Source organism: Rhodotorula paludigena, assembly GCF_050403205.1.
Source record: "Rhodotorula paludigena JCM10292 DNA, Rt_paludigena_JCM10292v1_ctg10, whole genome shotgun sequence".
NCBI classification, from domain to species: Eukaryota; Fungi; Basidiomycota; class Microbotryomycetes; order Sporidiobolales; family Sporidiobolaceae; genus Rhodotorula; species Rhodotorula paludigena.
Window position 1 is genome coordinate 414532 of NW_027481448.1, and position 27182 is coordinate 441713.

The following is a 27182-nucleotide window of genomic DNA, read 5'->3' on the forward strand; positions in this document are numbered from 1 at the left end:
ACAGGGCCGCGACTCCGCCCAAACGAGGCTTGACGCTCGCAATCGCAGGTCTCGCCCCGACACGAAAGCGCACGATCCGCACCACGCTCGTCCCGCCCGTACAGAGCAGCACGCGGCTCTCAAATCGCCGACTTAGACACCTGTCACGCACCTGCACGGCCACACAACGTCGCAGCGCATCGCCCCGACACGACGTAGTCCGCTTCCTCCACTTCCCGACGCTACCCTCACACAGGGCCATACACGCCACTTATCGGCATGCCCGCCTCCACTGAGCCACGCGGCGCAAGTGCGTCGCCCGAAGTGCCGACCATCCGCACCTTCGACCCCTTCGCACCCCTCCCCTCCTCCCCGTCTTCGCAAGCCGCGCGCCTTCCCGGCATTGGCATGTCACCGCCGTCAGGCTCGCGCGCACTTCCACCGTCATCTTTCGCGGCGCACAGCGAGTCGCCGTCCGTGTCACGAGCACCGCGGCCGACGAGCTTGTACGTACCCATGGAGGAGCAGGCGGCACAAGCGCCCGGGGTCGAGACGTCGGCGAGCTGGCCATTCGAGGGCAGGGCTGCAAACGGCATTCGCGCCGACTCGCTCACTGTGTCGTCTCCCGCCCTGACGCCGTCGAGCCCCTCCCAAATCCACCCTTCCTACGCCGACGCCCCTAATGCGCTCGCGCTGCATCAGTCGCCTCCTATGCCCTCTCAGCCACCGCAGAATCTGCATTCGGCCATACCCGTGTCAGCGGGCTCGGACGGTGCCGGAGCTTCGTACTCGAGCTCGTCGTCCCGCGGCTTCGGTCGTTCGCCTTCGCCCAGCTATGCGACCAAGGGCCGGGCTGGGCACACGCCGGGCATGTCGGTCGGCACGCACTCGCTCCTCTCCTCTCGCCAGCTCACGGGCTCGCCGTCGATCGCGCAAAGGCTGGACACGCCGCAGGCGTGGCTTGTCCTCTACTTCGGATTCAACCTCGGCCTCACCCTCTTCAACAAGCTCGTCCTCCAGGGCTTCCCCTTCCCGTGGACCCTCACGGCGATTCAGATGCTCGGAGGCACAATCGGGACGCAGCTTGCGCTCGCTCGCGGCCTCTTCACGCAGGCCCGCCTGACCACCAAGGAGAACGGCATCATGCTCGTCTTCTCGGGCCTGTACACCATCAACATCGCCGTCAGCAACCTCAGTCTGCATCTCGTTTCGGTCCCGTTCCACCAGGTCGTGCGCGCCATGACGCCGCTGTTCACCATCGTCATGACGACCGTCCTGTATCACAAGCGGCACTCGCGACAGACGTACCTCTCGCTCGTGCCCGTCGTCGCCGGCGTCGTTTTCGCGACCTACGGCGACTACTCGTTCACCGCGTGGGGCTTCATCTTGACGCTCATCGGCACGTTCCTCGCGGCGCTCAAGACGATCACGACGAACCGCGTCCAGGTCGGGCGCCTCAAGCTGCACCCGCTCGACCTCCTCGTGCGCATGAGCCCGCTCGCCTTCATGCAGTGTGTATTCTTCGGCTGGTGGAGCGGCGAGCTCGACCGCGTGCGCGAGTACGGCGCCGTCGAGATGACGTCGCACAAGGCCATCGCGCTCGCCATGAACGGCGCCATCGCGTTCGGCCTGAACGTCGTCAGCTTCACCGCCAACAAGAAGACGAGCGCCCTCACCATGACGGTAGCAGGTGCGCAAATCTCCCCTCTTGTCGCCGTCGTATTGGACTCTTCCCTCGCTCGATTCTCGACTGACTCCCATCTTGTTCTTCCTTCACCAGCCAACGTCAAGCAGGTCCTGACGATCGTTCTCGCCGTCCTCATCTTCAACGTCTCGCTCAATCCGACCAACCTGCTCGGCATCACGCTCACCCTGGCGGGCGGTGCCTGTGCGTTCTCTCATCACGCATGATCATATCTCTACCTAGTCGCTCACGCTGCCTCGCTCTACAGGGTACGCTCGTGTCGAGCTGCAGGAGAAGACTGCGCGTGCGGCGGCCGCCAACGCTGCGACGTCGGGTCTCGGCGCGCCGGCCCCGGCGAAGACGGCTCAAGCGTGAGGCGGGCGCACGATAGGGCGCGCTACCTACTCTCGCTTGATCGATGCGCTGGATGGTTCACGCGGGCTGTGGAAGCGCAGGAAGGCATTCTGAGGTCTAGACAAGGGGTCTCTTTTCTTCCGGAGTTCGTCGTTTTGTGTCCCCCTCTCTCTCCTGAGCTCCCCTCTCTCCTTACCTATCACCGGTGTGTGTACGCATCATCTCTGCGAATCTTTTTTGCATCACGCGCACGCTCAAGGAGCACGCGGTCGCCCCATCGCCAATTTGGGCCGCGCGGTAAAAGCGACTTCGATGCGGGCCGCTCGCTCGCCGGAACCGCGCGGTTCTCTCGCCGACGCGTTCGCGGATGCTTCGCCGCTTTCCCTCGCTCGCCTCGCAGCACCTGAGCAAGCGCATCGCTGTTCGCACTATGAGCTCCTCGCCCGACTACTCCGTCGCCGTCGCCGCCGATGGCCAGCTCGCCGCGCCCTCGTCGTCGACGTCGGCTGCCGCGAGCGCCCTCCCCGACCTGTGGAAGGGCAGCCGCGCCAAGGAGACGGCCGGCGAGACGCGCACGTTCTACAACGTCGACGGCAGGACGGTCGTCGCGGTCGGAACGGGCAAGGCAAAGGAGCGCAAGGGCGGAGAGGCGGAGGAGAACGCACTCAAGGAGCAGACGAGGCGGACGGCAAGTCGCTCGAGCTGGTTTCGAGGTACTATGGTCGTGCACTGACCCTGCATGGTGCGCGCAGGCTGCTGTCGCGACGCACGCGCTCAAGGCTGCCGGCTCGAAGCACTTCCTCGTCGACCCGCTCCACTCGCCCCACTCGGCTGCCGTCGGCGCGACCCTCGCCAGCCACGTCTGGAACCTCAAGACGACGTCGGAGGCCAAGGCCAAGCTCGAGCCTGTCGAGATCGGCCTTCTCGGGGACGCCAACCAGCCGACGCTCGAGAGTGAGAAGGCCAAGGACGGCCGCATCCAGCTCGACTGGCACACGGGCGAGATCTACGGCCAGGCGCAGAACATTGCTCGCGTCCTCATGGAGCTTCCTGGTGCGTGGAGGACGACCTTTCGTCAGACTTGTTCACGTAAAGCTGACCTCTCGCACTCGCAGCGAACCGCATGACCCCGACCATCTTCTGCGAGACGGCGCAGAAGCACTTCGAGGGCGTCGAGAACGTCACGATGCAGGCGCACGACCTCGCGTGGGCCGAGGGGAAGAAGATGGGCTCGTTCATCTCGGTCTCGCGCGGTTCCGACGAGCCGCTGCGCTTCCTGGAACTGCACTACAAGGGCGCTGCGAACAAGGACGAGGGTTCGTCCATCTGTCCATTTCAGTCACTGGTCCGCGAAAACTGACCATTCTGTCGTGCAGCTCCTGTCGCTTTCGTGCGTGTCGAAGCTGGTCTGCCCTGTTTCCTCAAACCGGAGCTGACGCTAGTCTTTCCCCTCTTCGCAGGTCGGCAAGGGTATCACGTTCGACTCGGGAGGAATTGTGCGCCTTGCACGTATTTGTCTGAAGAGTGTGGTTCGCTGACCCTTGCACTGCTCGAACAGTCGCTCAAGCCCGGCGCGGCGATGAAGGAGATGCGCGCCGACATGGGCGGTGCCGCGACGACTCTTGCTGCTACGTGGGCTATCGCAAAGCTCAAGATCCCCATCAACCGTGAGAACATCTGCCTTCCCGGCCTGAGAAGAGGCGGAAATTCACGGCCCATTCCGCAGTCGTCCTCTGCATCCCGCTCACGGAGAATATGCCGTCTGGCAAGGCGACCAAGCCTGGTGACGTGGTTGTCGCGTCGAACGGCGTCACGATCGAGGTGCGTTTCTCCCTGTCCCTTCGTTCGCAGTCGACCTGCTTGACTGCGCCGAAGTCTTCGGCTATTGACCCCTTTGATCTGCACAGGTCGACAACACCGACGCTGAGGGTCGTCTTGCGCTCGCCGATGCGCTGTACTACGCGACCTCGCAATTCAAGCCGCACACGGTCGTCGACGTCGCGACGCTAACTGGCGCCATGATGATCGCGCTCGGCAACCAGTGTATGTGCGAGACCCATGTTTGGCGCAATCTCCGCAGCTCTCTGACGGTATCGCCCCGCAGTCACCGGTGTCTTCACGAACAGCGACTCGCTCTGGAGCGAGCTCGACACGGCTGGTGCCGCTGAGCGCGACCGTGTCTGGGTGAGTTCTTCTGCTTTGATCAAAATCATGAGCACCGACTGACCCTGCGTCCACAGCGCATGCCCCTCGACGAGGGCTACACCAAGCAGATCGCCCACACCGGGTGAGCACGCTCATGCCATCTTTCCTTGTGCTGCCGCTCACTGTGCGTCGTGTCCATCCACAGCATGGACCTCTGCAACACCGGTGGCCGTCTCGGCGGGTCCTGCACCGCCGCCATCTTCCTCAAGCGCTTCGTCGACGGCCTCATCGTCGACGGCTCCGACGCCGAGAAACAGGAGGGCCTCACCCGCTGGGCGCACATGGACATCGCCGGCACGATGGACCTTGCGTCGGGCGACGGCGGGTACAACCTTGCGGGCATGACGGGCCGCCCGGTTCGCACGCTCGTCGAGTTCGCGCGTCGCGCGGTCAAGGCGTAGATTTCGTACCTCTCGCTCTCCATTGATGTGAAGGCAGTACACAGCAAGTGGAATACTGGAGAGAGTAGGTCGTCTGGGTTACAGCGGCGCCGCGCGCTCGAAGCGGTCGCAGCCGACTGCGCGCAGATACCACTCCTCCCACCCGTTCCCCATGTCGCCCTCGTCGCGCTCGCCGCGCCAGCTGTTTCCTCCGCTCTGCGCGATGAGCGATGGCGCCTCGCCGGCAGCGTGTGCCGCAGCGATGCGCTGCTCGGTTGCCAGTGTCGCGCGGGAGGCGCTGTGCGCGAGGATGCGCAGGAACTGCGGCTCGGTAAGAGGGGCGGAGAGGGTCCGTGTTGCTGAAGAGGTTGAAACGGGAACGGTGGTCGCGGCCGTGCTGGAGGCGAGCGAAGGGTAGAGATGGGCGGCGGTAGAAGGTGTGAGGAGCATGAGGCAGCGCAGGACATGCACCTGCAGCTCGATAGGGAGGCGGAGAAAGGAAAAGGCATGTTGCGCCTCTACGGCGTCGCTGCTCGGTGCAGCCTCCGGCTCGCACGCGTTCCCGCCGAAGAGGATGCGTGCCGGCGCGACGAGGCGCAGGGCTGCCAGCCTCGTCTCCCGGTAGACCTGCTGGTTCCGCCGCAGCGCGTCGCGCAGCCGGTCGCGCCAATCCTCGAGCGTCTCTTCGCCTGCGGCCTGCTCCAACTCGGTATTCACGCTCGCCCACTGCTCATCGTCGCCCTCGTCGTTTGCGAGGCACTCGAGGTGCAGCAAACTCGACGCACGACCGCTGATCGCGGCGCGGGCCAGCCTGCGCACACCCGCCTGGCCGAGCGCATTGGCGTTGACGGTTAGGATAAGGAGTCGGCCGCCGCGGTTGGGGTCCTCGAGCCAGGCGGCGAGCGGTTCGGCGCAATCGGGTGTGAGGCCAACCATTGACAGGCGGAGCTCCGAGAGATGCGACGGCCCAGCGGCGAGGTCAAGGTGCTCGAGCAGCGATACGAGGCCGTGTGTGCCGATGTTACGGTTGCTGGTGAGGTCGAGACAGCGAAGCGAGCAGGACGAAGAGGAGAGCGTGTTGCCGAGAAAGTCGGGCAGCGACGACAAGGACGACTGTGATCCGAGGGAAAGGCCATTGTTGTTAAGGTAAAGGGATTGAAGCGAGGGAGGATGTGGTGAAGGCTGGAGGAGACTGTCCAGAAAAGCGAATGTAAGCAGAAGGCCGCGAGGAGGCGACGGCTTTCGCTCACTGCAGGGTGACGAGATGCAGCGACACGTCGGTTAGACCACAGTCTGAAAGATTCAGGCGCTGCATGCGCAAGATTAGGCGGCTGTCAAGCGCGAGTGCGGCAGAAGAGGCGTACCTCCAGGTGTGCACCGATATCACGCGACCGCAGCCGCTTCATGCCGGATAACAGCTCGCGCATTCCATCATCGCCAAGAGGATTGTGTGACCTGCGGAGCGGTGGGTCAACTCGTTTACACGAAGATCGCGGAGACAGCTCAGGACGACGAACAGTGCGAGTTCTGTCACGCCCGGCGACTTCTCTAGTGCCCGCAGGACGATCACTGCCCCTTCTGGTCCCGCTGCGTTGTGGTCGAAGAAGTCGAGCCGCTTCGTTCCGCCTTGTCGCGCCCTCAGGATCTCCCACTCGTCCTCCTGCCGAGACCGCGATGAGCCGTACGAGCTAGCGCCATACTGGGCGCGCGGGACAGCGAGCGAGCGAAGAAAGTCTGCGAGGTCGAGCGCTGGTGACCGAAAGCGGGAGAAGTCCATCGCTGACGAGGCGGAGTTGGCAGGAGAGTGACGGGGAGAAGTGGGGCGGCTCAGTGACGAGGGTCGGAGGGCCACTCTCACGTGGTGCCGAGGTGCTGTCACGGCGTCGCGAGGTCGTCACGCCGTGCGTGCGCCTGGGCGGGCGGCAAAAGGGAGCGAAGGAAGCCTGCAACAAAGGAGGGAGGCGATGAAGCAAAAGAAAAAACTTTCCCCGACGGGGAATCGAACCCCGCTCGCGGCTGTGAGAGAGCCGAATCATAACCACTAGACCATCGAGGACTTGCTTGAGGTGCAGCGGGGTGGTCACATTTATATCCTTGTCGTTCACTGGCAGGCTGCATCTCTGGGTTCACGCTCTCTGTTCTCTGCTCTGACCGATGGCGACGACGCAAACACTTCGAAGTTCAGGCAACCAGGGCGGGCCGCCCGCATGCGAACGGAGCAAGCGAGCGGGACGCTTCCGACCACGTTTCAGTGGCAGTTTGCCCTTGGTCCGACCCCACGATTTACAGTCTGCTCTCGCACTCTCGACGCGAGCACAACGATTCGATCGAAATCACGCTATTGCAAGCGGTGGGCGAAAAGGGCGGTTGGAGGGGAATAACAACAAGGGGGACCAGCGACCGCAACAGAAAGACGAAAGACGAACCCGCGCGCCACGACGGCTCAGGTGGGGGGTGAGGGTATGCGCTCGCGCATTTAGGGCTTGCCCTGCGACGAGAACTGTAGAGCGGAGACGCGACCAGGTCAGTTGGGTGATGGCGACGGGCGTGACGAGCGCAAAGGAGACGGACCTTGGTGACAGCCTTGGTGCCCTCCGAGATGGCGTGCTTCGAAAGCTCGCCGGGGAGGATGAGGCGGACCGAGGTCTGGATCTCGCGCGACGAGATGGTCGACTTCTTGTTGTACGAAGCGAGCTTCGAGGCCTCCGAGGCTGTGGGTACGCGAGCGACGGGTCAGTTCGGGGCACGCGAGGAAGACCAGTTCAAGAGGAGCTCACCGATGCGCTCGAAGATGTCGTTGACGAACGAGTTGAGGATGAGCATGGCCTTGTTCGAGATACCCGTGTCCGGGTGGACCTGCTTGAGGACCTTGTAGATGTACGACGAGCTGGCGGGGAGGAGCTCCAGGTCAGTCTCGTCGCCTCGTCACAGCGCAGGGCAGAGCCGGGGACGCACTAGGTCTCCTTGCGGGTCTTGCGCTTGCGCTTCTTGTCGTCGCCCGAGGCCGGCGCCTTCTTGACGGCCTTCTTGGCGGGGGCCTTGCCAGCGGGGGCCTTCGAGGCAGGGGCCTTGCCGGCGGTCGAGGCGGGCTTCTTCTGTTGATGGCGAGTGACAGGGCAAGTCAGCGAGGTGTGACGGTGGCTAGCGTGTGGACGGAGTGGAGACGAACCTCGGCGGTGGTCGACTTGGGGGCCATTGTGTTGGTGTGAGTGGTTCGTAGAGTAGAGTACGAGCGTGAAGAGGAAGAGGAAAGGCAAGGAGCGAGCCGAGGCGGGAAGGGACAGCGCGCGCCGAGTTGCGAGCAAACAAGCCAGCGGCGAGCGCGCGGCCGCACGCTGCGTACGCGCGCATCGCCACGTGGCCGTGCGGACGCGCGCATCCCACGCCTGCGTTCTCGCTTCGCACGCGCAAACACCGCTGTCATCCCAACCGCCATCCGCGCTCCTTCTCCTTCTCTCCCTCCCAACTACGCTACTCGCGCTCAGTCTCCTCACCCTCACCCCACCCACCCCCATCCCTACACTTTAACATGTCTTCTGGCGGCAAGTCTGGCGGCAAGGCCGGTGGTGACGCTTCGTCCAAGGCCCAGTCGCGCTCGAGCAAGGCCGGTCTCCAGTTCCCCGTCGGTCGTATCCACCGTCTCCTCCGCCGCGGCAACTACGCCCAGCGTGTCGGTGCCGGTGCTCCCGGTGCGTCGTCGCGGCTTCGCCCCTGTTTGTCCCTCGACTGTTCACTGACATGCTCGACTCTCTACAGTCTACCTCGCTGCCGTCCTCGAGTACCTCGCTGCCGAGATCCTCGAGCTTGCTGGCAACGCTGCCCGGTGCGTTTCGCTGGTCGTCTTGCTCCCGACCTCGTTCTGACCCTCTCGCTACGTCCCACAGTGACAACAAGAAGTCGCGCATCATCCCCCGTCACCTCCAGCTCGCCATCCGCAACGACGAGGAGCTCAACCGCCTCCTCGGCCACGTCGTCATCTCGCAGGGTGGTGTCCTCCCCAACATCCACTCGGAGCTCCTCCCGCAGAAGACCAAGCTCGGCAAGGACGGCAAGCCCAGCCAGGAGTTCTAAGCGCGCTACCACCACCCCCCCCTCTTGGTGCCACGTGCGGAGTCGTCGGGTCGTGTTTCGTCTTTCTGTCGCGGGAGTCTCGCCCATTGTTGTTTATCCCCCTCGCCATTTTGCAACCTTACGCCGCTCGCATCTGAGCGTGCCCTTTACCTATCTACCTCTGTGTCGCGATCGAGAGGGACTCGCGCGCGACAAGGTCTTCAATCCGCTTGCTCTGGTCGCGTCGGCTGCCGCTTCGGTTGCTCGTCTTTCGCTTCGCAGATGCTTTTCCGCCCTGCTTGACTTGCAACAGGTCCAGCCGCACGTGCACGTTCGACTGTTGCTCCACTCGTATCCGTCTTCGCCCTCGCCCGTCGCGACGTCGAGTGCTTCAGGGCGGGGTCGCCATTGCAGCCTGTCCTGTAGCCTGTGGGAGCCGGCGCCTGAGCCGGGACCAGGGCAGACGCACCTGCAGCTGCTAGACAGTGCTGGCGCTGGCGGCAGCGCTGAAGCGCGGAGTGCGTCGACTGCTTGTCCCCGCTGCTTTTCGCTCGCATGCTCGAGGCTGTCGTCTACCAGACTACTGCCTTCTTCGACGCGTGTCTTCCACCCCTCATGGATGATCCCACTGCTGCTGAAGGATGAAGGCGTCGAAACCTCTCGTCCCTGTGCGCAACGAGCGCAAGAGCGAGGCGGCGCACCTGCGGGCGCTGGTCCGAGAGTCAACGAGCGTGCTGTCTCCGCGAGATGGACCATGAGCACGGAGGCGCAGTGACTCCCGCTTGACTGTATGCTTACAGGTCGGACAGAGCAGGCGAGGCCTGTTTCGTGCTCCGGCGAGCACCCTCCAAGCGTCCAGGGCATGCTTCACCATCTTACATCGAGAGGGCCTCTCGCGACGTGCTGCTCCACGAACAGTGCGAGGACTGGTGGATGCTTCAGAGAGGCCGGACAAGGGGACGAAGGCACATTTTACGACAGCGAGCGATCACGAGGGAGACAGGCAGCAGAGCTAAGCAGGAAAGGGTGGTGAGGGGTGACGGCCTCAGCGAGACAGTGGACGCAGCCTAATCGTCGGCGTCCTTGCTCTTCTTCTTGCCCAACGAGCCCTTGGGGTTCTTCTTCGGGAGGAGCTCGGAGTGGATGTTCGGGAGGACCTGCGGGTCGTGCGGGATGCGATTCAGTAAGGGTTTCGGATTGGGCCGACGTGAATTCACGCAGACTTACACCGCCTTAGAGTGTGTCGATGGGATGGAGAGGGCACAGAGCAGATGGTTTGGGACAGCGCAGCGAGAGAAATCGTCAGCGCTTTCGGTTCAGTCGGAAAGACTCATGACGGGCGCACCCTGGGAGATCGTCGCTGTGCAGGCAGGCCTGTAAGTTTCGGCACGTGGTGGAGTGCCTTAAAGGCGAGCGCACCCGAAGCAAGGAGCCTGTCGAGCTCCTCGTCGTTGCGGATGGCGAGCTGGAGGTGACGGGGGGTGATGCGCGACTTCTTGTTATCGCGCGCGGCGTTCCCGGCGAGCTCGAGAATCTCAGCGACGAGATACTCGAGGACCGCGGCGAGGTAGACTGCGGGCGGGCGGACGAGGTCAGTCTGGCGACGCTGACGGAGAAGCGAAGCAAGGGCGGACCCGGAGCGCCTGCGCCGATGCGCTTCGAGTACTGGCCCTTCTTGAGGAACTGCGATGGGCTCGATGGCGTGTCAGTGACGTGCGCATCGAAAACTCGCGCGACGAAGTTACGTCCACCCCGTCAAGCACCCGACGCGAAGAGGAGATGTACCCTGTGGATCCTGCCGACAGGGAATTGGAGACCCGCCTTGGCTGCAGGGCGGTGTTTGGAACTGAATCGGCGCCGATCTGTGCCTAGTTAGACGAAGTGGCAGAAGCGTCGCACCGGAACGCGACATGCTGATCTTGCTCTCCGAGCCGGACTTGCCCTTGCCGCCGCTGCCAGTCGCGCCCATGTTGTCAGTCGTAAGTTTGGTGGCGAGGAGAAGGCTGTAAAGGCGACGCTGGAGTTGGGCGAGACGTTACCGGAGGGGAAGAGACGATGACGAAGAGAGGACGAAGCGGGGGGCGGAGCGGGTCAGCTCGAGCACGTGCAGACACCTTGTCTGGCTGGGCGCGCTCTAAGGCGCACCTTGAGGCTGCAGGAGCGAGTTGCGGCGAGACGAGGAAGAGGAAGGAGCAAGAGCCGCGAGCGACGCGGACGCTCGCAAAGTCAACCTCATTCGAATGTCCGCAACTTCGCTGGACGCGTCTTGAACTGCTCGAGTGGCTCGTCAGACGCGTGTACGGCCCCTGCGGGCGGCCTGGCAAGCTCTCAAGCGCGAGATGCAGTCTCCCACTTTTGACATCTCGTGCTTGGGAAGGTCGCTCCGAAGCGCTCGTCTACTTCGACGCCAGCAGAACTGCACCTCACAGTCCGTCCATCAAGATCACACGAGGTCGCCAGAGTGGTCGAGCAGCGGAGCGCGCTCGACCCTCTTGTCGGAAGTTCCGCGAGGTCTCCTCGGCGACTGCACGCGATTCTCCGTGCGCGGAGACCTAATTGACCCCCTCGCAGTCCCCCCGAGCGACGCCCTGGCACAATGAGGTGCCCATACACTTCGTTCGTCTCCGCAGCGGAGTGCGGGTCTGCGATGCACCCCGCGCCGAGGAGATCGCCGCAGCTCAGAGAGTCCGGGCACATGCGCGGACAACAATATCGGCCCTCTTTGGCCTGATCGCCAACTCAGGGCCGAAAATTAATAAAGGACCTCGCGTACGAGAGCCGCTGATGGCGATCCGGCATGTAGAGGTGCGAAGAAGCGAGATGGGCGAATAGGGGTGGAAAAGCAGCACCTCAGCACTACTCAGCTACGCGCAGCACCGCAGACAGCCAGAGTGAGGCAGCAAGAGGCGTAGAGGAGAAGCGGGGAAAGTCACGCAAAGCCCGGAACGAACGAAGCGTGAGCCGCGGCCAACGAGACGGAGTACAACAGGCGTTCGTGCGCCGAAACTTCTCGCTCCGGGTCCGTTCTACTGCTTGACCTCGAGGTCCGGCATCCTGCGCACCGACTTGCCCTCGTTCGCCGAATGGTGCAGGAGCTCGCTCAGGACGGACGACGAGCGCCAGGGCTCGGGCGCCTCTGCCTTGCCCGTCACGTAGTAGAAGATGGTCCAGTCAGGCAAGGTGAGGAACTGCGGGGTTGCCTTGTCAGCCTCGGGAAGTAGACGAGCAGGGTATGAGAAGGCAATGCACGCGGTCGTACTCGCGCAGCTCGCGATCGGACATTGTCGGGAGGCGGTCCTTTGCGAACGTCGAGAGGATGAGGTCCATCTCGAGAATGCCGCGCTTGCGGCTCTCGTACACGAGGCGCTTGCGAAGGATCTCGGTGTCTTCGTTATCGCGGCCCTCGGGGTGCGGCGATGCGATGAGGTCGTCCATCGAGCGGATGCTGGGATCGAGCTTGGGAGGCTCGGGCATGGGCGGGAGCTTGAGGGTCCAAGGGTCGGTCTCGCTCGACGGATTGGCTACGGGCGGGTCGCTGACGAGCGCCGGGTGAGTGCGCTCATTGTCGCATCGCGTAGCCGAGGGGGAGAGGGAGAGGGGAGAGGTGGTCGACAGGGCCCGGAGAGCCGCGGTGGGTGCCGTGCGGGTAGCTGCACGGGTGTACAGAGCTCGCAGCATCTTCCTTTGCTCGTTTCGCCAAGATGGGAGGAGCGAGAGAGATTGTTCGCCGCGGCGCTGATGAGGTCAATTCCTGCCGTTGACTTCTCGCCATCGCAGCCGAGCGCACAGTCCAGCAGAGATGTTCGCACGGACAGCGGCACGTGCACTGCGCTGCGCAGGGACTGGCACCGCCCGCGTCCCCGTCCATGCTCTCGGGCTCCTCCGCCCCACACCTCGGGCACTCGCTCGCATCTCGCCGGCACCCAGCACCCTGCGACGTGCGACGACCGCCTCACAGTCCGTCTACACGACCGGCGCAGCCTGCCCGAGCTGCGGCACCCCGATCCCGCCCGCCCTCGCACCACTCTGCCCCTCCTGCTCGTCCCTCCTCCCGCCGCCGCCGCCCAGCACGACCTACTTCAGCCTGTTCGGCCTCAAGCCGACCTTCGGCGTCGACCTGAAAGCGCTCAAGCGCTCGTTCCTCCAGTTGCAGCAAAAGGTGCATCCCGACATGTTCTCCGGCAAGGGCGAGGTTGAGGAGTGGGCAAAGGCGTGGAGCGGCAAGGTCAACGATGCGTACAAGGCTCTCGTCAACGAGCGTGAGCGGGGCGAGTACCTGGTACGGCGCGATGCTTCCCTCCTTCGTGTCGCAGCCGGACCGCCATCTCGGATACGCAAGCGGCTCGTGTTGACGCCTGCCTTTCTGCGGTTGCAGCTCTCGCTGCACGACGTTGTGATCGGCGAGGCCGACCCGGTCACGGACCCGGAGTTGCTCATGACCATCATGGAGACGCGCGAGGCGCTCGAGGAGGCGCAGACGGAGGACGAGGTTGCGAGGATCCGGCAGCAGAACAAGGGTGCGTCTGCCGCCCTTTCCTCCCTCTGTGCACGAGCATGAGTTGATACTGACGCCAGCGTCCTTCACAGACGCCCGCGCAGAAGCCGTCTCGCGCCTCACGTCGGCCTTCGCAACCTCTCCTCCCGACCTCGAGCTCGTGCGCAACCTCGTCATCGAGCTGCGGTACCTCGACAATATCGACCAGGTCTGCCGCGAGTGGGCGCCGGGAAAGGGTGTACCGAACTTGCAACATTAACCTGCGCGGCGGCGCTTGTGCTTCCTCGGGTTCCTGCTGCGCATCCGAGAGAGATGACAGGGCAGTCACGCTGCCTAGCAACCTCTCTGGCTTCCCATGCTGTCTCCCCTGATCAATCTAGATAACTGCGGCTTGCTCGAGTGACCTATAGTTGTTAAAACTGACCTTGACAACAAGCAAGTCCTCGATGGTCTAGTGGTTATGATTCGGCTCTCTCACAGCCGCGAGCGGGGTTCGATTCCCCGTCGGGGAAAAGCCTTTGTTTTTTTAGCCGTGCTTGACCTTGCTTGCCTGCCGTTCGCTCTGCTTTTTCTTGTCTGGCAGGAGGCCGTCCAACTTGTCGACTGCTTACGAACCTCGCGCGCGGACATCGGGCGTGCAAAGGGAAGGCGACAGGTGCAAACATTGCGCTAGGAAGAGAAGGTCGGCGCCAGCGTTGGCTTGTCCTTGCCCCTTTCCCACAGTGCACTCGTCTCTCCGCAGTCAACCGCGATGCTATGACCGTTTGCATTGCAATGCAGCAACAGGTGGATGCGCGCTAGAGAGAGACTGCGAGAGAGGAAGGGAAGGAAGAGTTGAAGCAGAGGGGGGAAACGAACACGAAAACAGAAACCGAGAGGCGACGGAAAGGCGACTCTAGAGAGCTGACGAGGCATGGAAGTGTCCTTTTCATAGTGAGACGGCGCTGGCGCCATAGCTTAAGAGGACGATTCGGGCTTGCGCGCGACGAAGAGCATCATGGGCGTGAAGAGGTCCTCCTTGGCACCGGCGACGAGCGAGTCGGCTGCGACGACGAAGCAGTGAGCTACATGCCATGAACACTCAGGTGACGGGTGAAAGAACGTACCGGCCACCTTGAGCGCCTCCTGCACGTCGTGCGTGCCCTTGGGCACGAGACCGACCTTCTCGAGCCAGTAGACGCCCCACCCGGTGAGGTTGCGGCCCCAGTGGGTCATGCGCCACACGGTCGCGAGGTCCCAGAACGTCTGCGCCTTGCTCAGGTCGCCGCTGAGCGAGTACCACCAGTCGACGGGGTCGTCGCGCGCGGCGAGGTCCTCCTCGTGCTCGATCGCGAACCCGACCTTGGTGAGCGCGTCGCGCGCCTGCGCGATCGGGCGCATCTCGGGGATGCCGTTGCCGAGCTCGATGCCGTGCTGCACCTCCTTGTGGCGCGGGTTCGACTGGTCGAACCGGTCCGTCATGCACCATTCGTACACGCCAAACTGGAGGGACGTCATGCGTCAGCCACACCAGCATGCGAGGACAGAGGAAGATTCGGGACGCACGACACCGCCGGGCTTGAGAACCTTGAAGATCTCACCGTACACACCCTCCCACGTCGGCGCATGGCAAGTCGCCTCGATCGCGCTGTCGTCCGACCCTGGTCAGCGCCAGCACTGCGCGACAGAGTGGGAGAGAGACGCACTAGACGGCGTCAAAGCTGTTCTCGCCCAACTGCTCGGCAAGCGCCATAAAGTCGCCCTTGACGAACGAGACCTGGTTCGAGAGGCCGGCCTTGGCCGTGTACTTGCGCGCCCGCTGGACCTGGAACTCGTTGTTGTTCAAGCCGACGACTGCGCGCCGGGGTTTGCGAGCGAGGTCAGCGCGCGGGGACGAGGCGGGAGAAGAAAGGGGCCGCTCGCACCCTCGCAGTCCGAGAAGCGCGAGATCTCGCGCGCCGGGCCGCCGACGCCACAGCCGACGTCGAGGACGCGCATGCCGGGCTTGAGGTTGGCCATGTGGGCGAGGTAGTGCTCGTGGCGGGCGATGGCCTGGTAGAAGGGCTCGCCCTTGTAGTAACGGCAGAAGTGGAAGCTCTCGCCCCAGCCGTACTCGTACAGCTCGGTCGCGCCGTCGTAGTAGCCGTTGACGACGTCGGTGTACTTGTCCTTGCGCGCCTCGGTGTGCTCGGCCGTGTCCCTGGCCGACGACTTGTCCCAGTGCGCCGTGTAGCTGGCGATGCCGGCGCGGTTGCGCGGGTCGCCCTTGCGCTGCTCGATGAGCGCCGACGACTTGGCCGTGCCGTTGACCTCGGGTGCGTTGACCATGCTGGAGGGCTGCGAGATCGGGGAGAACGAGACGTGAGCGACGCGTCTCGAGAAAGCGAGGGGAGAGGGAAGGGGCGAACGCGTACAAGGGTGAGGAAGCCTGTTGAAGGAGCGTGCGAGGGTGGTGTTGAACCGGAGGAAGCGCACGAGCCAAGCAGGGATCGGGGGAAAGCGTGAGCAGGGCAAGCAGGACGCGGCGCGAGCGGAGCGAGGCGACGAGGGAATCGTTCGATCTCGGTTGACGGCCTCGCATTCGCCACGTCGGCCCACTGCGAGCGCACTGAGTGGCGCACGCTCGAGCTACAGCCTCTGTGGACCCAGAGACGCGTCAACTGGGCCCACTTGTCGTCTCGGCGAGACGCACGCGCTTCATCTCGCCTCGCACCGGAACACGACCTTCCACTTGACCTCGCTCCACGAAATCGGCCGCCCTTGACGCGACCACTGCCAGCGCCTGCTCACTGGGCCAGACGGCTGGCGCACTGCGCGTTTGAGTGTGATGGCCGGGCATGAGAGCGTCAGGGGAGGGCACGGGAGGAGCGAGGGTAGTCTGGGATAGCCGGCACGCACCGCAGTCGAGCGAGAAGCCGTGCAATGCGCTGTGCAGGGTGAAAGAATCGGGGAGCACTGCTCCTGACTCGCCAACGTGCAGGACTGTCGCGACGAGGTCCTGGACGAGCAGAGCGTCGACAACGGGACTCGCTCGTCACGGCTCAAGATGGACACAAACGCGCTGACATACTGTGACGTGCTCTTGCACCTCGCTGAAGCGGTCGCAAAGGGCGCTCGAGGCGAAGCTGGGGGAGACAAGGCGAGTCAGTCCCATACAAGGCGCCGAGGAGGGAATTCGCCTCACGCGCGCGGGTCTGGGCGGAGGGCGAGCTGTGTGACGGTCTGTGGTGCCCGAGTAGACGCACGGGACGGTGTCGAGCCCGATCGGCGCGAGGTAGACGCGGTGCTCGTCGTCGGCGTCGGGGAGCAGAGGAGGCGACGACGGCGGCAGGCTCGAGTGCGCGTCCTCGTGTGTACTACTTGCGTCCATTTGCACTTCTTCAGTAATGCGCGTAGCTGTCTCACTTGTGAAGAAATCGAGAGAGTTGCACCGCCTCGCTGCACCGCCTCATTCCGCTGACCCTCCAGAGGCGTGCTTTGCTCTTTTGCCTTCTGTGTATTCCCTACTGTGCTGTGAGACAGCGTTGAAGCAAATAGCACGAATCACAGACCCGCAAGATCCCGGTCACGACACTTGTCCCCACGCCCGCTCCTCCCGCTCCTCCTCTCGCACGTCCATCTCACTGCGACACAGATGGCGATCTCGTCCCGCTCTGCCTGGGGCGGGCCCTTGCCCCTCCTCTTCGCTCTCGTCTGTACGCCCCCGCTCTTGCCGCTGCCTGCGCCCCCGCTTCCACGCTCATCCTCGCTCGTGACGCACAGGCATCCTCTGTCTCGTCCCGTCGGCCTAGTGCGTCCCAGTGCCGCTCACAGTCTCGCAGATACTGACACGCACTCCCGCAGTGCCTTCGGAGCGGGCAACATCCCCTCGTACAGCTTCCTCGAGGGCAAAGGTTAGCGTCGTCCCGCTCGCCCCACCTTGAGCCGGTCAACTCGCCTCGCTCGCCAGCGTGGCAGATGCCAGCTCCAGGACCGTGCACGGGTCTCCGCTGACCCGCTTGATCGCTCTGCAGCCTTCCGTCACGGCGACATCGAGGATGCGCTCGCCGAACTCATCAAGAAGTCGGGCGGCATCCTCGGGCGCGGCTCCAAGTTTGGCGGTCTCGACATCAAGGTGAGCTGCTCGGTCCTCAGTGTCTGCTTTGCGGCGCGGTCTAGAGATGCACTGCTTGCCGAGGAGGGCATTCACCTCTTCTTACGCATGTCAGTCTCGGATCGACGCTGAACCTCTCTCGCTACTGTGTACAGCGCGTCTACTTCGGCAACTGGTTCGCTGCTATTCGCTCTCACTCGAAGCTGCATGCACGTACTGACGCATGACATCTGCGCCTCTTGCTCGACCTCGATCTCTTCCGACATCTACTCACCCTGACGGCGCATCCCATGCATTCAGGCTCCGTGACTACAGTCAGGCCATGGACATTGCCGGTCTCAGCAAGCTGTCGAAGCAGACGATTCTCAACCTGATCATGGCGCTCGGTTTCCTGGCGCACGGATACGCGACGGGCGAGTTCGAGGTCACCGAGGAGCGTCTCGGCGTCTACCTCCCTACCGAGCATATCGACAACCCCAAGGGCTATGCCGTATGTTCCGAAACCCCTGCAGAGTCGGTTTGTGCAGATTCTGACCTACCTTCGGATGTGCGCGCCATTACAGGCGGACCAGCCTGGTGGCGACGCTCGCCGTGTCGACCCGCGCCTGCGCCCGCCTGTCGAGGACATCGAGATGGAGGTTGACCCGCGCACCGGCATGAAGGTGCGTTGAATATCGTGTCGAATCCTGCGATCCACTGCAGCTCGTATCGGGGCGCAGATTCCGCTCGAGGTTGTCAGAGTTTGCTGATCTCATGCGGATATGCAGAACTATATCGCCAACGAGAACGGCCACTGGGACACGTCGTCGCGCCTCGTGCGTGACCTCGTCATCCGCTGCATCGACCTCGGCCGCCGCGCTCGCAACGGCGGCGGCGAAGAGGTGACCTACGAGGCGTACCGAGTGTGCGTGGCATCTGTCTTAGGATGAGAGGAGCGTGCGAAGAGCAGCTTCGTGTCGCAGGCTGTTCACGCGGACCCAGTTCCGCGCGCCGGCCTAGCCAGACCTACTGCCCTTTTCGCTTCCGCCTCTGACGCATCTCGCGCACGCAGTCTCGGCACGCTCCTGCACACGCTCGAGGACTTTAGCGCCCACTCGAACTGGTGCGAGCTGAGCCTGCTCCGCCTCGGGTACAACCACGTCTTTTGCCACGTCGGCGACGGCGTCCGCGTGCAGAGTCCGGCTGGACCGTGCCCGCCGCTCGTGACCGGTACGTTCTTTCGGCTCCGAACGCTTCTGGTGAAGGCTCTTGAGCGTAGGCGGATGCAAGCCTTCGCCTGGATGCGCTAGTGAACGGAGAAACTTACGCTGTATCCTGTGTTAGGCACCTTTGGCGGCAGCGACTTTATCCACTCGCTCCTCGGCGAGGCGACGGACCACATCTCGGAAGCCAGGTGTGTCTCCATGCGAGGCGTCTCAGCTTCCGCAACCCTGACAGTCTCGCGCTCGCAGCGTCTCGGACCTCGCCAAGGCCATGGACGGCGTGAGAAGCCACTGAACTCGCAGGATTCTCGGACAGCGCTGACCCGTCGTCTCCGCAGGCCCGCTCGACCGACCGCGGCATCGGCGGCTCGTCGACGTCCGACACGCTGCGCAAGATGCTCTTTGACCTCCCCGGCGGGAGCGGCAGCGAGCTCTCGCGCGAGATGCAGGACGTCGAGGACATCCGCACGCGCGCGAGCAACGGCTCGATGAACGAGATGAGCCCGCAGGAGCTGCACGCGACGCTGTGGAAGGTGCTCACGTTCCGCGACAACGTGCGTGTCCCTCCCTGCCATTCGAGTCCTGCGCTTGCTCAGACTCTTCCGCACGTCGACAGGTCGTCAAGGGCATCGAGCGCACGATCGAGAAGATCCCCGGCTTGTCGTCGCTCGTCGAGAAGCTCACCAACACGGTGAACGCCTTTGTCTTTACGACGATTGAGCCGATGATCAAGCCCATCATGGGTGTGTCGCGCTCTTCGCTGTCCCTCGCGAATTTCCACTGATGTTGTGGCGAGATGAACAGGCCAGGCAACCACGGTCCTCTCGCAGGGCTCGGCGGCTGTCATCGACAACCCCGAGCAGTACGAGGTCTTCACGAACCCGCACGCGAGCGACCCGAGTCATTCCTTCCTCTCGAAGGACCAGTCAGTCCTCCTCATTCTTCGCATGCAAGACCGGCAAGCTAACGCTCAACGCTGCAGCTTCGCGCTCATCCTCAACGAGCCCGCCGGCCAGATCGCCATCATCATCCTCAGCTACACCGTCAAGCTCATCGTCAAGGCGTGGGAGGACTCGTCGCAGGACCCGCGCGAGGTCGCGCGCCAGATCCTCACCGCGTTCCACCACCCGTTCTTCTACGACGACTCGAGCCCGATCCAGCGCGAGATGGGCGCGTACCTCAAGAGCTGGATCGACGGCCAGAGCCACGCCGACAAGCAGTTCATCCTCAACGGCTTGACTAAGGACGCCGTTCGCAACCATAAGAACCGCCGCAAGGGCCACGAGGCGGACCAAGAGGGTCACGGCGCTCACGGCTGTGCGCCTTGCTTGACTCGATCGGATGATGTCGTGTGGATCTGTGACTGATGAATGTCTCGTCTGCGTACAGCCTACAACTCGGTCCTCATGCCGCACGGTGTCGGCCAGTTCGCGCAGGACCACATTCCGGGCGCGGGCTCGGCGATGAACACGTTCCATCAGGCGCAGAACAAGTTCAGCTCGGTCAGCAACACGTTCAACTCGGCGACGAGCGGCCAGTGGGGCGGCGGCGGCAGGAGGGAGTTTGACGATGGCACGGGCGGGTACGGCGGTGGGCCGCAGCAGGGCTATCAGCAGCAGTCGGGAGGATACCGTGCGTCCCCATCCGACCCTCTTCGAAAGCTTCCGCTCGCAAGCTCATGTTCTCACTTCTTATCTGCAGCGATGGGTGCTCCTCCTCAGGCCATGCCCGGCGGCGCGCCCAACTTTAGCCAGTTCAACCAGCCTCCGCAGCACCACTCGGGCGGCTACTCGGGCGGTCCGCCGCCCTCGTCGTACCAGTCCGGCCCGGACTACGGCAGTGGCCCGCCTGCCCACCACATCGACTTTGGCGGTCCGCCCCAGCACCACGGTGGCGGTGGCGGACACCACGGCGGCCCTGGCGGTCCCGGCGGGTACGGCATGCCCCCTCCTCCGCCGCAGGGCGGCTACAGCGGCGGCAATGGCTACAACTCTTCGAGCTACGGCGGCGGCCCGGGCGGGCCTCCTGGCGCGGGCTATGGCGCGCAGGACCAGCCGCCGCAGTTCTACGTCACGAACGGCCCGCCGGGTCACCACGGCGGGCCGCGCGGCCATCACGGCGGCGGAGGAGGCGGCGGCGGCTACAACCCGGGCTACCCGGGCTCGGGCGGCGGCGGCGGATACTATTGAGACGAGTGAGGTGATCGGAAGCATCGAAGAAGTTGTTGTGCCGTCTGAGCAGCTGGCGATCCGGAGGCGTCGTGCCCTTCTCTTTCGTTGTGCGCTGTCCTCCCGTTTTTGCAATGTCGAATTAAAGAAGGTGCGACTGTTGATTGCACCGAATTCTGCGCACCTGGGCGTGCTCGCGTCGTGCTTTTCTGCTCTTCTAGATTGGCGTTCGGCTCTTTGCGGCTTCTCCGTCTTTCCCGCATACGACGTGCGAGTTCGCTCAGCTGAACCCGCTCAAACAGGCTGGGACAACCGTGCATGCTCGAGGTTGTGATTGGCGCACCCGCATCCGCCCGTGATGGATTTACATGATACAGAAACGGCGTCGGACTATTCTGGCCAGCAGTTGCCACTTGTGCCGTCGCAGCGCCCCTTGAAGACAGGGAATTGCATAGGCTGTCGCCGGAAAGAACGTCGTCAGCATGTCGAACGGACTATTAGAACTCCGTTCATGGCATTAGCGAGGAGGCTGCATGAAGAAGAGATAGCTGCCCACATGCCAGTACACGTCGACGCTGCGAATCCGATACTCGTTGATAGTACGCGCGGGCCCGCCGCGCAGCATGATGAGGGACCTGCCCGTATTGGAGTTGGCGCTGACGACGGTCGTGTCGACAAAGTTGGCGAGGACCTCGACCTGGACGAGCATGCGCTTCGTGTCGGCGAGGCGCTCATCGTGAGGCAGGTTGCGGAATTCCGACTGCAGAAACGGTTTGTCGGTTCCGCCGCGCGAGAGCTCGTGAATGTCGAAGTGTCGTCGGCAGAGCGGGTCGGCGCGAAAGAGGTCAAGACCGTCGGGCTCAGCCGTCATGAGGAGAAGGCGAGCTTTCGGTTTGTCGCGGTCGAAGGCGGGGTACTGCTCAGCGACGGTCTGCAACGAGTCGAGGGCCGTATCGCAGTGCAAAGTGACGTTTCCGCTGTTCGTTGAGGATATCAACACTATCCTATAGACCACCATGAGAGCTCGGAGTGTACCAGCTGATTTGTGCGCTAGCGTGGCATTCGGTCGCCAGTTTGTCGCCGCCTCGCCAGTGTACGCTGCAGGCCGAGCAGGTGTCGGCCACAGCACAGAGCAGCAGTCACCACAGAAGAGACGGTCGTACCCAACTGTCGGTACGGAGCGAGGCTTGTCAAGCCCCAGTTCCCACAAAGTCCGCTCGAGACTCGCCTGTAAGACCGAGTTAAAACGAAAATGCTGTGCAGTAGCCGCCGACCACTGTGTGAATGACGCGTGAAAGAGCGAAGGGACGGTATCTGGCCCAGGCTTCGGACGTTGCGAGTCGAGTTTGGGGAGGGTGTCAAGGTCGGCGAGCTCGAACGTGCTACGTCGGGTGTAGACATTTGTCGGCAGGATGCTGCACATTCAATAGCGTCAACCCACCTCCGTAAAATGATTGCTGGACCAGAAGACGCACGCATCGGCTCCAACTAGCATGCGGTTGGCAGTCACGTCAACTTGACGGTTCTGCGCGACAGCACCAAGACGCTCGGAGGTGCCGTCGTCCTTGCGATACGTATCCGGCTGGAGGAGCTCCTCGGTGATGCGGCAATCGTGTTGCGCAGCCGGAAGAAAGTGATCGTAGTATGCCCCGTACTGATTCTGCCCTCGCGAGAAGAGGACGCGGTAGTTGTGGTGCTTAGCGAAGCGGGCCTGGTAGGAGCTACGTGAGTTCTCCGTTGGCCTTCAACGAGAAGACGTCGAGAAGCGTAACGCACGGCTTGCATCTGCGGCAGAGGTTGGGCGGTAGACAACAAACGATGAGCGATGTGAACCGAAGTCAGCGTTAAGAGTGGGCTCACCACGGTCACCATGGTCGACCCGAACCCGTAGCGGAAGCTGGACTGTATGTAGCAATGCCCAGAAAGTCAGCTCGGCAAAAACAGCAGGCAGGGAGCGGAAGCGAGGGGGACGAACCCAGTCGATCAGCATCGTCCGTTCGCACACGGGCAGGCTCAGATCGACAAGCTGCTTTGTGCTTGTGGCGCTGCCTTCGTCGTTGCTCGTCAAGCGGCTGAGGGGACCAGCTCGTCCGTCGCCCCCCGAAGAGGCGCCTCCTCGCCCCGTTCGTCCGAGCACGAGGCCAGCAAGAAAGGCTCCCAATAGCACCGCCCACGTCTTCCAATGCCGTGCGCGGTCCCACGCCCCGCCTGGCGGGCGAAATGTGGACGCTTGCATCCTGATCGAACGGAGGATGGGCTCGCCGTCCGAGTCGAGCTTCTCGTCTGAGGGCGCGTCGAGCGGGACGGAGTCTTCAAGATCGACGACGGAGGGCTGCCGCTGGTAGCCCGCGCGCCGCAGCGCACCAAGCATGGGCGAGCGAGGCGGTGCAAGTGGACGAAGAAGTGCCAGTCGTGGCTACCGTGGCGAGAGCGGAACAGCGTGGGGGCACGCCTCGTCGAGTCTGGGTTACCACAGCCAGCTCTCTGCTCCGTAGCGCGTGCAGCAATGGCAAGGAGGAGAAGCGAGCGAGACGAGGAAGCGAAGGGCGCGGCGAGAAAGGATAACGACGAATGCGGGATGCAAGTGTCTACTGGACCGTCCGAGGAACAGCTGTGTAGTGCTACAACTGGTACAGACCGGCTGGGCCAGCGAGTGAGACGACGACGTGTCTACGATTTGACGATCTCGGGTAACTTGGCAAGCACGTCCGGCTTGTACTCCTGAATTTTGACCGTCTGCCGCCCATACGCGGTAGTGTTCTCGTACTTGATTCTGCTCACGCGAATTTGATGAGCGGACACGGAGCGAAGCGAGAGGAGACAACTCAGGACGTACTGGCCATCGTCTTCCTCAACGATTGACAAGCCTCGCGGCCCGAGCAGGTGCGTCATGACGGCGTAACTTGATCCGCCGAGAAGGAGGACGTTGTTGTTGGCAAGCGTAAACATGTCGGCCAAGCCGTCGCCCGAATCGACGAGCGTGTACTTCGGCGCTCGGATCTGCGCAAGAACCGCGTCGTCGTGGTTCTCCATTGCGATGGTGATCGCAAGGTTGTCGCCGCCAAATCTCTGCTGAAGATCGGCGAGGAGCTTGTTGATGTTGTCGATGTGCATGCTGCCGCGGAACTCGCCCGAGCTGTCGCCCCATCGCACGTGGATCCCGACAGACACCCGCTTCGGGTCAAAAGGTGACTCGGGGACGGCGCCGAGGCGCTCGCGGAGGAAGCTGTGGATGCAGCCGTTCAGGTTCTCGTTGAGCTGCAATTGCGACGAGCAGACGGGCGAGACCGTTCGTCAATATCCGTGCTCCTGAGCGCACGCGTATGATGCTCAACGCACCTCCCAGCGCTCGGCGTCAAGGATGACAGAGCAGTTATTGAGCTGCTCGAGCGCCCGCTCACGCACGACCTGCCTCCGGCTGTGCTTGCAGTACTCCCGCACAACCTCCTTTCGGTCGTCGCCCCACAGCACGTCCTGCAGCGAGCACGTGCGGGTCAAGTCGACCTTGGCAGCGGCGTCGAGCACCGCGGGCGTGTTCAAGAGGTCCGACGTGGAATAACCGTGTTCGCTGCGCATGCGAGTGATGACGAGAGTCGAATTGAAGGCTTCGGCGAGGATGATGCTCTCCTTGAACCGCTGGATGACAGACTGCAGGCGCTCGGGAGGTTCAGCCGGAAACGACCTCGAGCCGAGGGTGGAGAGGGAGAGCAGAACAGAGCGTACCCCTAGACCCTCGTTGCCGAATCCGCCGTCCCGCACGAAGATGCGCTGATCGAACTGTACGGGCTGCGATCTTGCCCGGGCATGGATTGTTGGCAGACGAGCGGGCGAGAAGAGCGCAACGAAGGCAATGGCGAGGGCGGCGCCAGCTGCCACCGCCGCAGCAGACGCGGCAATGCGGCCGAGCGTTGTGTGCGTGCTCAGCAGGGAGCGGCCACGTTTGCCGTACCGCCGCAGGGCGGACGAGGCGGCGAGGGTCGGGCTCGTCCCCCAGCCGTCTGGTTCGCTTCCGACGAGGAGCGTGTCGAGCTCGGCAGCGTCGAGGGACGAGTCGACAGAATCGAGGCGGGTCCGCATCTCCCCCAACACACCCACGGGCAGCAGCTGTACGTGATCTCGGCGGGCAGACGGGGTGCAAGAACGGAGGCCCCGGCGGAGGTGCGATCGCTCGCTTTCACGCACGTGACTCGCAAAAGCCGTCGAGACGACTTCGAAGCGATGCAAGCGGTATTGCTGGCACGAAACGGGGTACAACAAGGGGACGGCGGAAAGAGGGGTATGCGAGGAAGTCTAGATGGGAAGGAAAGGAGGACAGGTTCTGCAAGACGCGATGCAGTATCGGGCAGATCTATAAGTCAGGCCAGCAGCCTGGGAAGTTGCCGTCACAGCCCGGCTTGTTCCAGACGGCGAATTGCATCGGCTGTAGGACGGGAAAAGAGGGATCATTCGTCAGCGACTTATTCTGCTCCATGGACCCGACCGGACACCTTTGAGAGCCAGTCGTGGCGTTGCGACGTAGTCACGCGTGAAGAGATGGCGACGACAATACAGGAGGAAGAGAGCCTAGACGCACATGCCAGTAGATGTCCACCGAGCGGATCCGGTGCTGCTCGATTGCTCGCGCGGGCCCGCCGCGGAGGAAGATGAGCGAGCGGCCCGTGTTCGAGTTGGAGCTGACGACGGTCGTGTCGGCGTAGTTGGCGAGGAGCTCGGCCTGGACGAGCATGCGGACGGCATCCTCGACGCGCTCTTCGCGCGAGAGCTGCCAAAAGTCCATCTGGAGGAAGGGCCTGCCCGTGCCACCCTGCGGCAAGGGTTCAATGTCGAAGTGCCGGGCGCAGAAGGGGTCCGCCTTGAACATGTCGAGCGCGGTGGGCTCTGTCGTCATGAGGAGCAGGCGCGCCTTGCTCATTTTGCGGTCAAAGTCGGGGTAGTCTCCGTCCACCGAGCGCAACGAGTCGTAGGCGGTGTCGCAGTGATGAGTGATGTTACCGCTGCACACGGAAGGCGTGAGTCTCCCTTTGAATGGATTGAGAAGGCTCGCACGCACCAGCTCATCTGGGCTCCCGGGTGGCACTCAAACACCAGCTTGTCGCCTCCGCGATAGTGAACTCTGCACAGGTAGCGGATCAGCATGGTGCACAGCAAGCGGCAAGCAATGAACAAAGCGAACCCAACGAGCGGACGTTCACGCGGCTTGTCGATACCTGTCTCTTTCAGCCGACGCTCAAGCTTGGCCTGGACGTGCGAGTTGAACATGAGATGCTCGGCGGTAAGCGCTGACCACTGAGTAAAGATGTCGCGGAAGAGGGGCGGAACGACCCAGTCGCCTGGGATCGGCTTGGTCGAGTCGAGGGTGGGCAGGTCAAGGAGGTCATTGTCGCGGTCGAAGGCGGTATCGCGGGTGAAGACGTTGATCGGCATGACCCTGGAGAGGCGGACGAGGGAAGGCGGAAATTAGCCAAGAGTTACCCAGGTCTTTGGCAGATGCTAGCTTACACAGAATAGGTTGCAAGGACGCGGTTCGGCGAAACATCCATGACTTGGATCGGCGTGCGCAGGAGCATCATCGTCAAGTCGTCCGTGCCAGGCTGTCCTCCGGTGTACGTCGCGTTGTCGCGCAGATCTTCGATGATGCGGCAGTGCGACGGGCGGTGCGGCTCGAAGAAGTCGTAGTACGAGCCGTACTTGTTGCTCTCACGCGGGAAGACGAGCTCGTAGTTGTGCATCTTGGCGAGACGCGCAACCTGCATGACCGTGACCATCGTCGAGCCGAGACCCCACGGGAAGGTCGTCTGCGCGTGAGGGGCAGGTTAGCGACGCTGAAACGGCAGGAAAGAGGACCACGCGCACCCAGTCAAAGAGGATCGTGCGGTTGCACACGGGCAGGTGGCTGTCAGCGTCGACGTGCTTCGTCCCCACCCGGCTCGACGCGTTATTGCCCCATTGGCTCCACAGGCCCTCTCGCACGTCTGCCTCGAGGTTCGTGGACAATTCTGTCCCACCCCCATCAACGCCGTAGGAAGTCAGAAGCTCCTCGCCCCGCTTCCACCACCCGAGCGATAGCCCGCCAAAGAAGGCGAGCGCGACGAGGACGATCGCCTTGAGCGGCAGCGTCCGCTCAGGCGCGCGCGGCGGATCCCATCGTCCGAACGGCGAGTGCGCGCCCTCCTTGCGCAGATAACCCTCGGTCTCGTCGTCGTCTTCGCCGAGAAGCGTATCGTCTGATCCGACCGAATCGGAGCGCCCGACCGCAGGCGGCGGTGGCAGAGCACTGCTGTCGCGCGCGAGCGTCGCGTCGCTCGGGCTCGACGCGACACGGTCGTAGGCGGGTCGCGAGACAGGGAGCAGAGACGCGACCCCAGGCATGGTCGCACGTGAAACAGAGGCTGCGGAGTGCGCGCGGCGAGTCGAGGTCGAAATGAGCGGGTTGCTGGCTCGCGCCGGCGCGTGCAGCAGCAGCTCGAGCGATGCACAGTGTAGGAGTGCAAAGAGAAGCAGCGCAGATCCCGCAAGGACGCTGAGAAAGACGAGCTGGCTCACTCTTGGCTCACACCTCCGCTCGAGGCAGGGAAGGCTCCGAGAACCAGACA

General features: G+C 63.3%; 12 protein-coding genes across 12 annotated transcripts; 5 read left to right on the forward strand and 7 right to left on the reverse strand.

The window, feature by feature from the left end:
- Nucleotides 1-258: 258 nt before the first annotated feature.
- Nucleotides 259-2038, forward strand: JCM10292_006916 (uncharacterized protein; the record flags this gene model as incomplete). The annotated part of the gene is made up of 3 exons (XM_076647714.1): nt 259-1669; nt 1760-1867; nt 1932-2038. 3 exons carry the CDS (start codon nt 259-261, stop codon nt 2036-2038), a joined length of 1626 nt encoding a protein of 541 aa, XP_076506884.1.
- Nucleotides 2039-2447: 409 nt separating this feature from the next.
- Nucleotides 2448-4623, forward strand: JCM10292_006917 (M17 family metallopeptidase; the record flags this gene model as incomplete). The annotated part of the gene is made up of 11 exons (XM_076647715.1): nt 2448-2705; nt 2770-3070; nt 3133-3333; nt 3394-3407; nt 3478-3513; nt 3576-3684; nt 3744-3838; nt 3925-4060; nt 4122-4201; nt 4258-4304; nt 4368-4623. The coding sequence occupies 11 exons, from the start codon at nt 2448-2450 to the stop codon at nt 4621-4623; spliced, it is 1533 nt and encodes a 510-aa protein (XP_076506885.1).
- A 78-nt stretch (nt 4624-4701) lies between these two features.
- JCM10292_006918 (uncharacterized protein) lies at nt 4702-6379 on the reverse strand (the record flags this gene model as incomplete). Its single annotated transcript, XM_076647716.1, has 4 exons — nt 4702-5794; nt 5853-5911; nt 5967-6057; nt 6120-6379. 4 exons carry the CDS (start codon nt 6377-6379, stop codon nt 4702-4704), a joined length of 1503 nt encoding a protein of 500 aa, XP_076506886.1.
- Nucleotides 6380-7078: 699 nt separating this feature from the next.
- Nucleotides 7079-7798, reverse strand: JCM10292_006919 (histone H2B family protein; the record flags this gene model as incomplete). Its single annotated transcript, XM_076647717.1, has 5 exons — nt 7079-7102; nt 7174-7313; nt 7380-7489; nt 7558-7697; nt 7772-7798. 5 exons carry the CDS (start codon nt 7796-7798, stop codon nt 7079-7081), a joined length of 441 nt encoding a protein of 146 aa, XP_076506887.1.
- A 333-nt stretch (nt 7799-8131) lies between these two features.
- On the forward strand, nt 8132-8673 carry JCM10292_006920 (histone H2A; the record flags this gene model as incomplete). The annotated part of the gene is made up of 3 exons (XM_076647718.1): nt 8132-8291; nt 8359-8425; nt 8487-8673. The coding sequence occupies 3 exons, from the start codon at nt 8132-8134 to the stop codon at nt 8671-8673; spliced, it is 414 nt and encodes a 137-aa protein (XP_076506888.1).
- Nucleotides 8674-9719: 1046 nt separating this feature from the next.
- On the reverse strand, nt 9720-10621 carry JCM10292_006921 (uncharacterized protein; the record flags this gene model as incomplete). Its single annotated transcript, XM_076647719.1, has 5 exons — nt 9720-9809; nt 9998-10224; nt 10287-10335; nt 10438-10478; nt 10552-10621. 5 exons carry the CDS (start codon nt 10619-10621, stop codon nt 9720-9722), a joined length of 477 nt encoding a protein of 158 aa, XP_076506889.1.
- A 1057-nt stretch (nt 10622-11678) lies between these two features.
- SDH5 (succinate dehydrogenase assembly factor SDH5) lies at nt 11679-12330 on the reverse strand (the record flags this gene model as incomplete). The annotated part of the gene is made up of 2 exons (XM_076647720.1): nt 11679-11840; nt 11902-12330. The coding sequence occupies 2 exons, from the start codon at nt 12328-12330 to the stop codon at nt 11679-11681; spliced, it is 591 nt and encodes a 196-aa protein (XP_076506890.1).
- Nucleotides 12331-12451: 121 nt separating this feature from the next.
- On the forward strand, nt 12452-13406 carry JAC1 (J-type chaperone JAC1; the record flags this gene model as incomplete). The annotated part of the gene is made up of 3 exons (XM_076647721.1): nt 12452-12931; nt 13028-13169; nt 13240-13406. 3 exons carry the CDS (start codon nt 12452-12454, stop codon nt 13404-13406), a joined length of 789 nt encoding a protein of 262 aa, XP_076506891.1.
- A 698-nt stretch (nt 13407-14104) lies between these two features.
- On the reverse strand, nt 14105-16496 carry JCM10292_006924 (sterol methyltransferase; the record flags this gene model as incomplete). The annotated part of the gene is made up of 7 exons (XM_076647722.1): nt 14105-14190; nt 14254-14629; nt 14693-14774; nt 14833-14980; nt 15052-15463; nt 16197-16251; nt 16372-16496. 7 exons carry the CDS (start codon nt 16494-16496, stop codon nt 14105-14107), a joined length of 1284 nt encoding a protein of 427 aa, XP_076506892.1.
- A 264-nt stretch (nt 16497-16760) lies between these two features.
- JCM10292_006925 (uncharacterized protein) lies at nt 16761-20610 on the forward strand (the record flags this gene model as incomplete). The annotated part of the gene is made up of 17 exons (XM_076647723.1): nt 16761-16821; nt 16889-16916; nt 16970-17019; nt 17140-17240; nt 17375-17394; nt 17520-17709; nt 17783-17881; nt 17987-18123; nt 18271-18428; nt 18543-18612; nt 18671-18701; nt 18760-18975; nt 19038-19164; nt 19226-19346; nt 19404-19738; nt 19811-20053; nt 20123-20610. 17 exons carry the CDS (start codon nt 16761-16763, stop codon nt 20608-20610), a joined length of 2475 nt encoding a protein of 824 aa, XP_076506893.1.
- Nucleotides 20611-21106: 496 nt separating this feature from the next.
- On the reverse strand, nt 21107-22960 carry JCM10292_006926 (uncharacterized protein; the record flags this gene model as incomplete). Its single annotated transcript, XM_076647724.1, has 5 exons — nt 21107-21520; nt 21899-22004; nt 22065-22300; nt 22450-22491; nt 22565-22960. 5 exons carry the CDS (start codon nt 22958-22960, stop codon nt 21107-21109), a joined length of 1194 nt encoding a protein of 397 aa, XP_076506894.1.
- A 299-nt stretch (nt 22961-23259) lies between these two features.
- On the reverse strand, nt 23260-26958 carry JCM10292_006927 (uncharacterized protein; the record flags this gene model as incomplete). The annotated part of the gene is made up of 9 exons (XM_076647725.1): nt 23260-23362; nt 23426-23847; nt 23929-24237; nt 24313-24693; nt 25163-25583; nt 25640-25702; nt 25763-26017; nt 26089-26384; nt 26443-26958. 9 exons carry the CDS (start codon nt 26956-26958, stop codon nt 23260-23262), a joined length of 2766 nt encoding a protein of 921 aa, XP_076506895.1.
- Nucleotides 26959-27182: the final 224 nt, after the last annotated feature.